Below are 10754 nucleotides of genomic sequence, written 5' to 3' on the forward strand. Positions count from 1 at the left end.
CCTGAAAAACTCCCCAATATTTGCCGATGCAACCACCACCATGCTTGAAAATAACGAGATAGTTACTCAGTGATGTGTTGCATTTAGGCCAGAAAGTGTATTCCTTTACCAGGTTAATGTCCTTGTCCCATCGTGCTCTAGCGACTCCTGTGGCGGGCTGTGCGCATGCACGCTGACACAGTTAGCAGTTGGACGGTGTTTCCTCCGACACATTGGGGCGACTGGCTTCCGGGTTAAGCGAGCAGTGTGTCAAGAAGCAGTGCGGCTTGGCAGGGTCGTGCTTCGGGAGGACGCATGGCTCTTGACCTTCACCTCTCCCGAGTCCGTACGGGAGTTGCAGCAATGGGACAAGACTGTATCTACCAATTTTGGGGTAAAATAAATTAAATAATCATATCGGTCTGATCTAAGGGTAAGCTTTTCACCCACAGTAAGCACATGGATTTTATATTATCTAATCTACCTATAAGACAGATGGGTTCCAGCAGAGCTATAATGCCTATTGAAAGTCTACACGCTCCTTGCACAGTTGTCACATTTCGCAGCCTTGAAAAAATATATATAGAAACTTTTCCTAATTAATTAAAAATAGTAGGTGAAGTCGGAGTTCATCATGTGGGAGCTCAGAAATGATAGACTAGTTTACCACTAGTAATTACGAGTTGGAGGGGTGTTCAAGTGGATTTTTCCCAGTCGTATGCTCGTATTTAAGAATTGACTAGACATTATGAACACAGCATAAATATCCTCTGGAACCCTCTTCCCAATAGGTAAAGGTTTGAAACTTCTGTGCATGTGAGATTCTCTACTTTACGCACAGATTTGAATAAGATTCTACCTACTTTGCACTACTGTTGGGGCAACATACAGTATATCATAAATGTTTTGTTGTGTATTTTACCCCCTTTTTTCTCCCCAATTTTGTGATATCCAATTGCCTCAAGCACAGCGATGCAGTGCCTTAGAAGGCTGCGCCTCTCAGGTGGCATTCCATTGTTTTTGTCAAAATTGCTCAAGCTCAGTGGTTGGGAATCATTGATGTACAGAAATATTCAAAACTTGTCTCTGATTTTCAAGCAGATTTAAATCAGGACTGAGTCTGGACCACTCAGGAACACTCAACAGCACTTGGAAAACCATTCGGGTGTGTCTTTGGCATTAAAATGTGTATTGTCTCGCTGAAAAATAAAACTCCACCCAGGGGTATATTCAGAAGTCTGAGGCAGGTTTTCCTCTAAGTTTTTACTTGGGTTTTGCTTCTTTCATATTTCTTTTGATCCTAACAAACTCCCTTGTCCCTGCTGGTGACACGCATACCAATAACATGATGCTGCTACCACAATAATTGAAAATACAGAGTATCAACAACATTACATTCACTCCACATTACTGGACTGTATGAAAATATGTGAAAAGATGGAAGTTTGTGTTTAAAAGAATTACACTCCAAATAATCTATTCTGTTTGCAACAAGGCTGTTAAGTAATACTAAAAGACAACATGGAGGAAGTGAACATTTAGGTCTAAATTTAAAAACTTCAGATGTGATGGGTTAAATCCAATACAACACAGAGTGAAACCTGTATTTTCAAGTATTGTGGTGGCAGCATCATGTTATGGGTATGCTTGCCACCGGCAGCGACTGGGGAGTTGTCTGAATATCTAACCCTGGGATAGAGCGGGACAATTACACACATTTTTCTGCCAAAAACAGACCAGAATGGCTTTCCAAGTTGTATTGCTTAGTGCTTGAGTCTCAGTCCTGACTTAAATTTGCTTGAAAATCACAGACAATGTTTGAATATTGCAGTCCATCAATGATTCCTAACCAAATTCAGCCTACTGAGCTTGAGCAATGTTGACAAAACCAATCGATATACAGTATTTTTTACTCTAAAAGTTGTGCAAAGTTGTTAGAATCTTATTCAAAATGATTCACAGCTGTAATGGCATTCACAGCTGTAATGGCTGCCTGAGGTGCTTCCACCATCACAAAATATTAATGATTGGGTGTGAGAACATACACAATCAAGACATCATACTTAAAAATAATAATAATAATAATAATAATAATAATAATAATAATTGGAAAATGCTCTAATTTTCTTTCACTTTGAAAATGTCAAGTAGGTTGTGTAGATCGGTAGCAAAAGCTTTACCCGTTTTAGATCCCGTTTTAGATTTAAATTAAGGCAGCAAAATGTGACTGCAAGAGGTGTAGACTTTCACTAGCGACTGTATATTGTGTTACACTCCAGCACGATAGGCGGTGATAGAGGTACCTGTCGCGTTGAACTCAAGGGAAAAACTGAGAAAAAGAAAACGAAGGAAGTACACACGAGGAATCGTCAACGTTACCTCCTCGCGTGTTCTCTCCTCCATTGATGCCAATTTAGCAATTTGATGCTATATTTAGCAACTTTTCAGACTACCCTGACAACTTTTTTTCAAACAGCACCTAGCAACAAATTTAGCTACTTTTAAAAATGTATTTGGAACTTTTAGCAACTTTTGAAAAGTGACTCAAACGCTAAAATGCATTTTCCCTCTAAATGACACAAAAACGATTTTCATTCACACACTCAGTCACATCACACGTTCCATTTTAAAATGTATTTATTTTTTATTAACAACAAATCAATACATAAAGCACATGAGGGAACACAAGCATACATAGATTACAAACAATGGACATTCGAGCTAGGGGGTACAATATCACATTACAATTACACAAGGACCTTAAGGGACATGCATATACTTACAATTCGAACAGCTTTTTTGTTAGTAGAGCATTTAACCGTCTTAAAATACAGTTCAATTTATTTTTGTAGGGCACGAAAATGTGGTTTTCTGTTTGTAAATTTACATTTGTGTATATGAAATTTGGCCAAAAGAATAATGAAATGAATGACATAAAAATGTTTCAGCTTATTTATATTGTATGTAAAGAATCCAAACAGTACATCTCTTCACAATAGTGTAAAATCTTCATAAATGTGTTCAATTATAAACCTACTGATGTCTTGCCAGTTTTCTTACATGCATATAATGCCAAAAAATATGCAACACTGTTTCTGGGTGGTCATTACAAAAGGAGCCATTTGAGTTGATGTTTTCCTTAAACTTCTTCATATAGTGGTTGGCAGGATAATATTTATGAATAATTTTAAAGGAAACTTCCTTAATTTTGTTAACAAGTAGGTATGTGTGTGGCAACATCCAAACTTTTTTCAGTCAATTTGAGTAACGTTATTGTGTATTCCACCCAATGATCACAACGTCATTTAGCAGCTTTTAGCAACAAGTCGACCTGCCTCTAGCAACTTCCCCTGAAAATAATTTGGCAACACTGCTCTCCTCGCCTTTTTCTCAAAACCCATTGGATGAGAAAACCAGCTGGTCCAGACCTTCTGACCTGCTCCTCCAATGGGTTTTGAGAAGGAGGAGAGACGACTACGCGAGGAGAGACAATTGAGATTCTCCCATTTTTTTGTCAGCACGGTCATCTAGCTAGCTACAGTCATACAATATACGATGGCTACGTTTTTCGGAGAGGTTTTATCTGTTTACTCGCGTGCAGTCGAAGAAGACGACGATGATCTGGATGATGAAAACGAAGATGAGCGAATTCACAGAGAGATAGAAGAAAAGAGGTAGCTAAGCTAGCTAACGACTCACAAACTGCACGCTATTGAGCTTTCAGTTTCACTTGGCAACTAGTTAGCGAAGGCTTTGAAATGTTTCGCGTTTGTAGCTTATGCAGTAGTTGGTTATTTTGAAATATCCATCGCTTGTCAATAAAATAACATGTCCTCTGTTCTCAACTGTACACAACTCCTTTTATTATTGTAATACGTTAGTACACGGTGACTAAGTGTAAAGTTTTTGACTGACTGGTGTTCTGGTTCAACAGGGAGGTTCATATTGTGTGGTGCCCTGAAGTCGCACAATCACTTGAGGACTCTGGCAGCAACACATTGCAATGCTCAGACCTCATCATTGCCGTGGGCACTAATGCTGCAGGTAAGCTCTCGAGTGGCGCAGCGGACAAAAGCACTGCATCTCGGTGCTAGATGCGTCACTACAGACCATGTTTCGATTCCAAGCTGTATTACAACTGGTCGTGATTGGGAGACCCGTAGGGCGGCGCACAATTTGCCCAGAGTCGTCCGGGTTAGGCCGTCATTGTAAATAAGAATTTGTTCTTAACTGACTTGCCTAGTTAAATAAAAGCTCACCTGTGACGACTGGGGTGTATCCATTAGTCGGATTCCGTTGTAAAACGTTTTTACAACAAACAGTTTACTCAAAGCTCTTCAAAATGTGAAAAGCTGTTGAGTCCTGTTTTGTTCTTAAACGGAAGTTGTAGTTCAGTCACCTCTCTTAAAAAACAAAGTGACTGGCGGAAGGAACCCAATAGATTTCACTTTGGAGTATGGAAGATTTTGTAATTTATAGATGTGCAGCTTGTGCCAAGCGTTCTGCAGACTATTGGGATGGACATGGCAACGCATGAAAACCATACTTTTAAAATGAACTACAACTTCCGTTTAAGATCGAAATGCAACCAAACAGCTTTCTGTCAAGTTTTGCAACAGAATCCGACTAATGAATACACTCCTGGTCTAACTCTTTCTCTCAAGGAATGAAAATTCTCTCCTATTGTTTTCAGGATTTCTGTCTGCATATGTGTTGAACACTGAAAGCTGGGATGCAGTGGGCCATGTGTCACTATGGAATGAGAGGAGTAGGGGCTCCAGTAGACAGAGCATTGCCCCACTGCCTGGAGAGCCAGCCTGTCTCTTCTACAGACATAGGGACAACCCAGCAGTGAGTGGCTGATCAAACACAATGCACACCAACAATTGTACATAGGATACACTTAAAGGTCTAAGCCTTGTCCAAACCACAACGGCCCATCGTTCAGAAGCCTGTGTTTGGACACTAGTCTGTTGCAGCATTAATCCATCTGCTCGGTGCCAAGCAGAGAGGCATATGGTCCTGTTCATTGGTATGACTCAACCAGGGATCGATCTTCCAATTTCAGGATGGACACTAACCACAAGGCCACTGAGTTGGTATACAAATTAAACTGAGACGCAGTGATGTGACGTTGCAACGAGCAGTAGGATGAACCGCAAATATTGCAGATGAGCGCTATGTCAGACATTGCACTTTCCAAAAATAAAGACGCGTGCGCTTCACACTGCTGCAATATTATAGCTGCGGGATAAAAACAGAAGTTAAGCCTTGCGCTTCACCTTCATAAATGTTTCTTGATTGCTGACTCTACCTTTAAAGGTGTGTTCCAGCAATATTTTCATTGCTACTGTAGTCAGTGACTCAGCGATTATAGCAGATTCTGAAAAGCAGTGGTCACCAACCTTTCATGAGCTAAGATCACTTTGTCAAAATGCAGGCTGTGATAAAAAAAAATCATGACTTCATCCTAAGCCTATGCAACATTAACCTATCAAAATCAGTTCTGTAGCAGTGAGGTTTGTGCATAGGCTATAAGCTCAATACATTCTCAATGCATATAGACTATTCTTGAATTGCCCTGCCAATGTCGTGCTTCTCAGACCATTTAAAAATATATATATTTCAAAACCTGAGGTATATGATCCCACTGGTAATAGATAATTTGTAGCATTACTAATTGAAATGGTTTATTTTACTAGACTGATGGTGCCTGCATCTGATGGTCAGTCTCAGCAGAGGGTGGGTTTTGTGAGAGGCTACCTCTGATGGTTTTCTGACTCATGCACCAATTCATGTTACTCGTATGATCAGAGAACGTGAAATAGGCTACTCCTCGTTATTAGAAAGGCAAGCCGCTAATAGCGATGCAAGTCTCGATAAATTTTGTAGTGCAAGTGGATCAAATAAAATGTTATTCGTCACATGCGCCGAATGCAACAGGTGTAGACCTTACAGTGAAATGCATACTTACAAGCCCTTAACCAACAATGCAGTTTTAAGAAAAAATACCTCTGTAGTGGCTTGCGGTCGGAGGCCGAGCAGTTGCCATACCAGGCAGTGATGCAACCATGGTGCAGCTGTAGAACCATTTGATGACCCATGCCAAATCTTTTCAGTCTCTTTAGGGGGAATATGTTTTGTCGTGCCCTCTTCACGACTGTCTTGGTGTGCAAGGACCATGTTAGTTTGTTGGTGATGTGGACACCAAGGAGCTTGAAGTTCTCAACCTGCTCCACTACAGCCCTGTCGATGAAAATAGGGGAGTGCTCGGCCCACTTTTTCCTGTAGTCCACCATCTCCTTTGTCTTGATCACGTTGAGGGAGAGGTTGTTGTTCTGGCACCACACGGCCAGGTCTCTGACCTCCTCCCTATAGGTTGTCTCGTCGTTGTCGGTGATCAGCAAACTTAATGATGGTGTTGGAGTGGTGCTTGGCCGTGCAGTCATGAGTGAACAGGGAGTATAGGAGGGGACTGAACACGCACCCATGAGTGGCCCCCGTGTTCAGGATCAGCATGGCGGCTGTGTTGTTACCTACCCGGCCCGTCAGGAAGTCCAGGATCCAGGTGCAGTGGGGGGTGTTTAGTCCCAGGATCCTTAGCTTAGTGATGAGCTTTGAGGGCACTATGGTGTACACTGAGCTGTAGTCAATGAAGAGCATTCTCACATAGGTCTTCCTTTTGTCTAGGGGTGAAAGGGCAGTGTGGAGTGCAATGGAGATTGTATCATCTGTGGATCTGTTGGGGCAGTATGCAAATTGGTGTGGATGTAGGGTTTCTGGCATAGTGGTGTTGATGTAAACCATGACCAGCCTTTCAAAGCACTTCATGGCTACAGACGTGAGTGCTACGAGTCAGTAGTCATTTAGGCAGGTTACCTTAGTGTTCTTGGACACAGGGACTATGGCGGTCAGCTTGAAACATGTTGGTATTACAGACTCAGACAGGGAGAGGTTGAAAATGTCAGTGAAGACACTTGCAAGCTGGTCAGCGCATGCTATGAGTAAGCATGATCAGACAGTCGTCCGGAACAGCTCATGCTCTCATGCATACTTCAGTGTTACTTGCCTCGAAGCGAGCATAGAACTAAATTAGCTCGTCTGGTATTCTCGTGTCACTGGGCAGCTTTCGGCTGTGCTTCCCTTTGTAGTCTGTAATAGTTTGCAAGCCCTGCCACATCCGACGAGCGTCGGAGCCGGTTTAGTACGATTTGATCTTAGTCCTGTGTTGACGCTTTGCCTGTTTGATGGTTTTGTCGGAGGGTGTAGCGGGATTTCTTATAAGCTTCTGGGTTAGAGTCCCACTCCTTGAAACCGGCAGCTCTACCCTTTAGCTCAGTGCGAATGTTGCCTGTAATCTATGGCTTCTGGTTGAGGTATATACGTACAGTCACTGTGGGGACGACGTCATCAATGGCCTTATTGATGAAGCCAGTGTCTGATGTGTTGTACTCCTCAATGCATTGGAAGAATCCCGGAACATTTTCCAGTCCGTGCCCGCAAAACAGTCCTGTAGCTTAGCAAAACAGTCCTGTAGCTTAGCATCTGCTTCATCTGACCACTTTCTTATTGACCGAGTCACTGGTGCTTCACTGGGAGGTTTCTTTTATGGCTTGTAAATGTGACAGTGGTGAATAAAACAGCAGCTCTTTGCTGTATTTTTTGACAGGTTCTAGTCATGATTGCTAATGTTTTGAAATCTCACACTGAGTCAACTATCAGCTTCACTGTGGGCTTGTGGAAGCTCCAGACACAGTGATCTGAGCTATCTGATTGGCCAGTGGTAGACCTATGGGTGTACTTAATTTGCTCCCCGGGCGAGTAGAGTTTGTACCGTCAGACACATGAAATGGTTCAAATGGGAACACTACGATACCCGGTGTGAAGGGCAGTTGAATCAAGTGCACCTACCACAAACGGTGCAAAACTCATTTAAAAAATAGTAACTTGAGGCTTTATCGTTGGGCTTCTTTTTTTTTTAATGCCAGCTGTACAGTGTTAACTCTGACACATGGGTGCTACTGGCTTCCGGGTTAAGCGAGCAGTGTCAAGCAGTGCGGGTTGTGCTTTGGAGGACGCATGGCTCTCAACCATTGCCCCTCCTGAGCCTCTATGGGGGTTGCAGCTATTGGACAAGACTGTAACTACCAATTGGATATCCTAAAAGTGGGGAGAAAAAGGGGTAAAAAGTTTTTAAAAAACAAGGAAAGCCTTGGAGGAAGGGAAAAACTAGGAAAGCCTTGGAGGAAGGGAAAAACTAGGAAAGCCTTGGAGGAAGGGAAAAACTAGGAAAGCCTTGCGATCGACTGGTTGGTGACGACTGCTTTAAAGTATATTCTTGTGTTGCTTTTGAAGGTCCTGGTCTGCCAAAGCACTTGTTACATTGCGGAGGACCAACTGTTTCAATGGACAGAAAAGGTAATGTTCTTGTGATTTTATAGATGCCTTAGAGGTTCAGGTTGCCCACTGCTTGATATGACTATAAGTAGATGTGACTGTAAAAGTACTGGTCAACAATGACTACGGCCTCTTATCTTTCTCCCTCCTTCCCTCTGGTTCTAGGTGTTAGGCTGCCTCCAGAAGAGAGGGCTCAGTGTAATGGTGCTGTCGGACAGCCCTGTGGCTGAGTACAAAACGCCAGACTACCTCTACGGTAGCGCTGTCCCTTTCCTACGCTCCCTCAAGAGCAGTGCCTCCAAGGGCCAGGCCCTCTGCCCTGCACTAGAACAGCCAAACATCCTCACTGGACTGCCAGCTGCAGGTACCACCATACTGATGTCTTTGATTCCCTGGGTTGAAGTCTTCTATTTAATTCCACGTAATTAAATAATGGACTATTTTCAATTCATTAAATTGATCGACTTTGAAATGGAATTTGCACCCCAACCATGTTCAGGCATGTATTATTTGCGTAAAAGCACTTGCATTAACGGAACATGATTTAATTTGTCAAAGATTCTTGCCATATCATGCATATTAGCCAACTTGCTGAATTTGTCATTCTTTCTCCTTAGGACTTTTCTATGGATTACATTATGGTTATTTTTGGTTAATTTCTGCTTCCTTTTCACACAGAATAAACCAAATACTAAAATGGATCTCTATTCTTTCCTCAGTACTGAGCCACTGCCAAGTCCATCAGATTCCAGCTGTTCTGTACCAATGCTACACTGATGTCATCAGCCCAGACTCTATCACCATGGAAACCTACAAACCTGCCCTGTTGTGTCTAAGCAAGTTGGTCAAGGTGAGCGAATACATTGTAGAGCAGGGAGCAGAAAATGTTTGCGCTTTAAATTTGATTTCCTAAAATTCTGCCCATTTTGCCGTGGGGTGGAGAGAAGACTTTTCAGTTTTATAACTCATTTCCTGCAGTTCTAGACATTTTGCCATAAGATAGAGGCAAATGTTAGCAGTTTTCAATATAACTGATGAACAATGGGGCCTATCCCAGTCAGTAATTTGACCATGCTTACTACAAGTCTAGCGGCCAGCTATCAAAACTAACTTACAGATCAAACAAATGTAGCTTACAACCACATTTTGAAATTTCAGCTTTTGTATTCTAACTCAACGTTAAGTTGCAACCCCGACTAAGTCATCCCAGTATCAGTATCAATGTCCTAATGGTAGCTATTCATCACTGTTCAGGGTTCTCAAAAGCTTTGTCTTTTGCTGATCTCTCTTTCTCTCTCCCTCTCTCTCCCCACATTTTACCTCCAGTTGGAGCCTTGTCTGAGCGCTGACGTCCTCCGAAAGTTTGCCATAATCACTGAGGCTCAGAGTAATCTGTATACTTAAATGTAGAAGATGTATTTGTACTGAACAGGCTCTGTATTTGTCTTTTACCTAATGAACAGGTTCACTTTATTTTAACCAAATCTGTATTTTGGATGTATATGGCATTTTATAGAAGTGTCCAGACACTTTTTTGCAATTTCACTTGGTTTTGAGAAACTTACCCCACCAGCCATAGACTTCCTCATGCTCGTTCTGCAGTTGCAGGCGCACAGATATAACATGAACAAAAGCTCCAAAAACACCCAAATATGTCCTTTTAAAAACAGCATTGCTCTCAGTATAACGATGCAGGTCTTTAGACGTCATTCCAAACTTTAAATTCTAATTTGTTGGACTCAAGCGATACTTCTCCGTGTAGGCCTTCTCCGGGCATTGCTCAAGACCTGCATTGCTATACTGAGAGCATTACCGTTTCTAAAAGGATGTATTTGGGTGTTTTTGGAGAGTTTGTTCATGTTTTATCTGTGACCCTGCAACTGCAGAACAAGCATGATGAAGTTTATCACCAGTGGGGTAAGTTTGTCAAAACTAAGTGAAATAAAAAGTTTGGACATTTCCATAACATTCCATTTACAAAAAAAGTTTACCTTTTCATTTAAACTGTAAAATAATATGTAAGTAATGTTTTAATTTGGAAGAAGTGAAGGGCACCTTCATTGAAAATAAAAAGGTGCAACACTCAGCATTTAAAAACTCCTTGTTTTATTTAAGCAAAGTTCAAAAGCTTGATGTTTCTGCCATCAACGTAGTTCTGAGGAAGGCCATTGATGGCATTTTTACTTAGGATGTTAAGTCTCCCATATGGGGCACTTTGCGTGGCTCTGGAGCAATTCCGACTGACAGTTTGGTGTACGAGGCGCTGTTTGAATGTCATAGGGACCTGTGCCTCATAGTGCCCACTCTCGCTCAGTGGACCCGACATTTGCAAAGGGAGCGACATGTCACATTTTCTGCCCTATCCAGACAGAATCGAT

The 10754-nt window shown here is 42.0% G+C and overlaps 1 protein-coding gene across 1 annotated transcript; it reads left to right on the top strand.

Moving 5' to 3' along the window:
* The first annotated feature begins 3445 nt into the window (after positions 1 to 3445).
* psmg1 (proteasome (prosome, macropain) assembly chaperone 1) lies at positions 3446 to 10465 on the top strand. The gene is made up of 7 exons (XM_024393874.2): positions 3446 to 3653; positions 3914 to 4023; positions 4673 to 4830; positions 8335 to 8397; positions 8542 to 8740; positions 9096 to 9226; positions 9703 to 10465. Exons 1-7 carry the CDS (start codon positions 3535 to 3537, stop codon positions 9778 to 9780), a joined length of 858 nt encoding a protein of 285 aa, XP_024249642.1. The 5' UTR covers positions 3446 to 3534; the 3' UTR covers positions 9781 to 10465.
* Positions 10466 to 10754: the final 289 nt, after the last annotated feature.

The sequence above is a fragment of the Oncorhynchus tshawytscha genome, linkage group LG30, assembly GCF_018296145.1.
Source record: "Oncorhynchus tshawytscha isolate Ot180627B linkage group LG30, Otsh_v2.0, whole genome shotgun sequence".
In the NCBI taxonomy this organism is placed as follows: domain Eukaryota; kingdom Metazoa; phylum Chordata; class Actinopteri; order Salmoniformes; family Salmonidae; genus Oncorhynchus; species Oncorhynchus tshawytscha.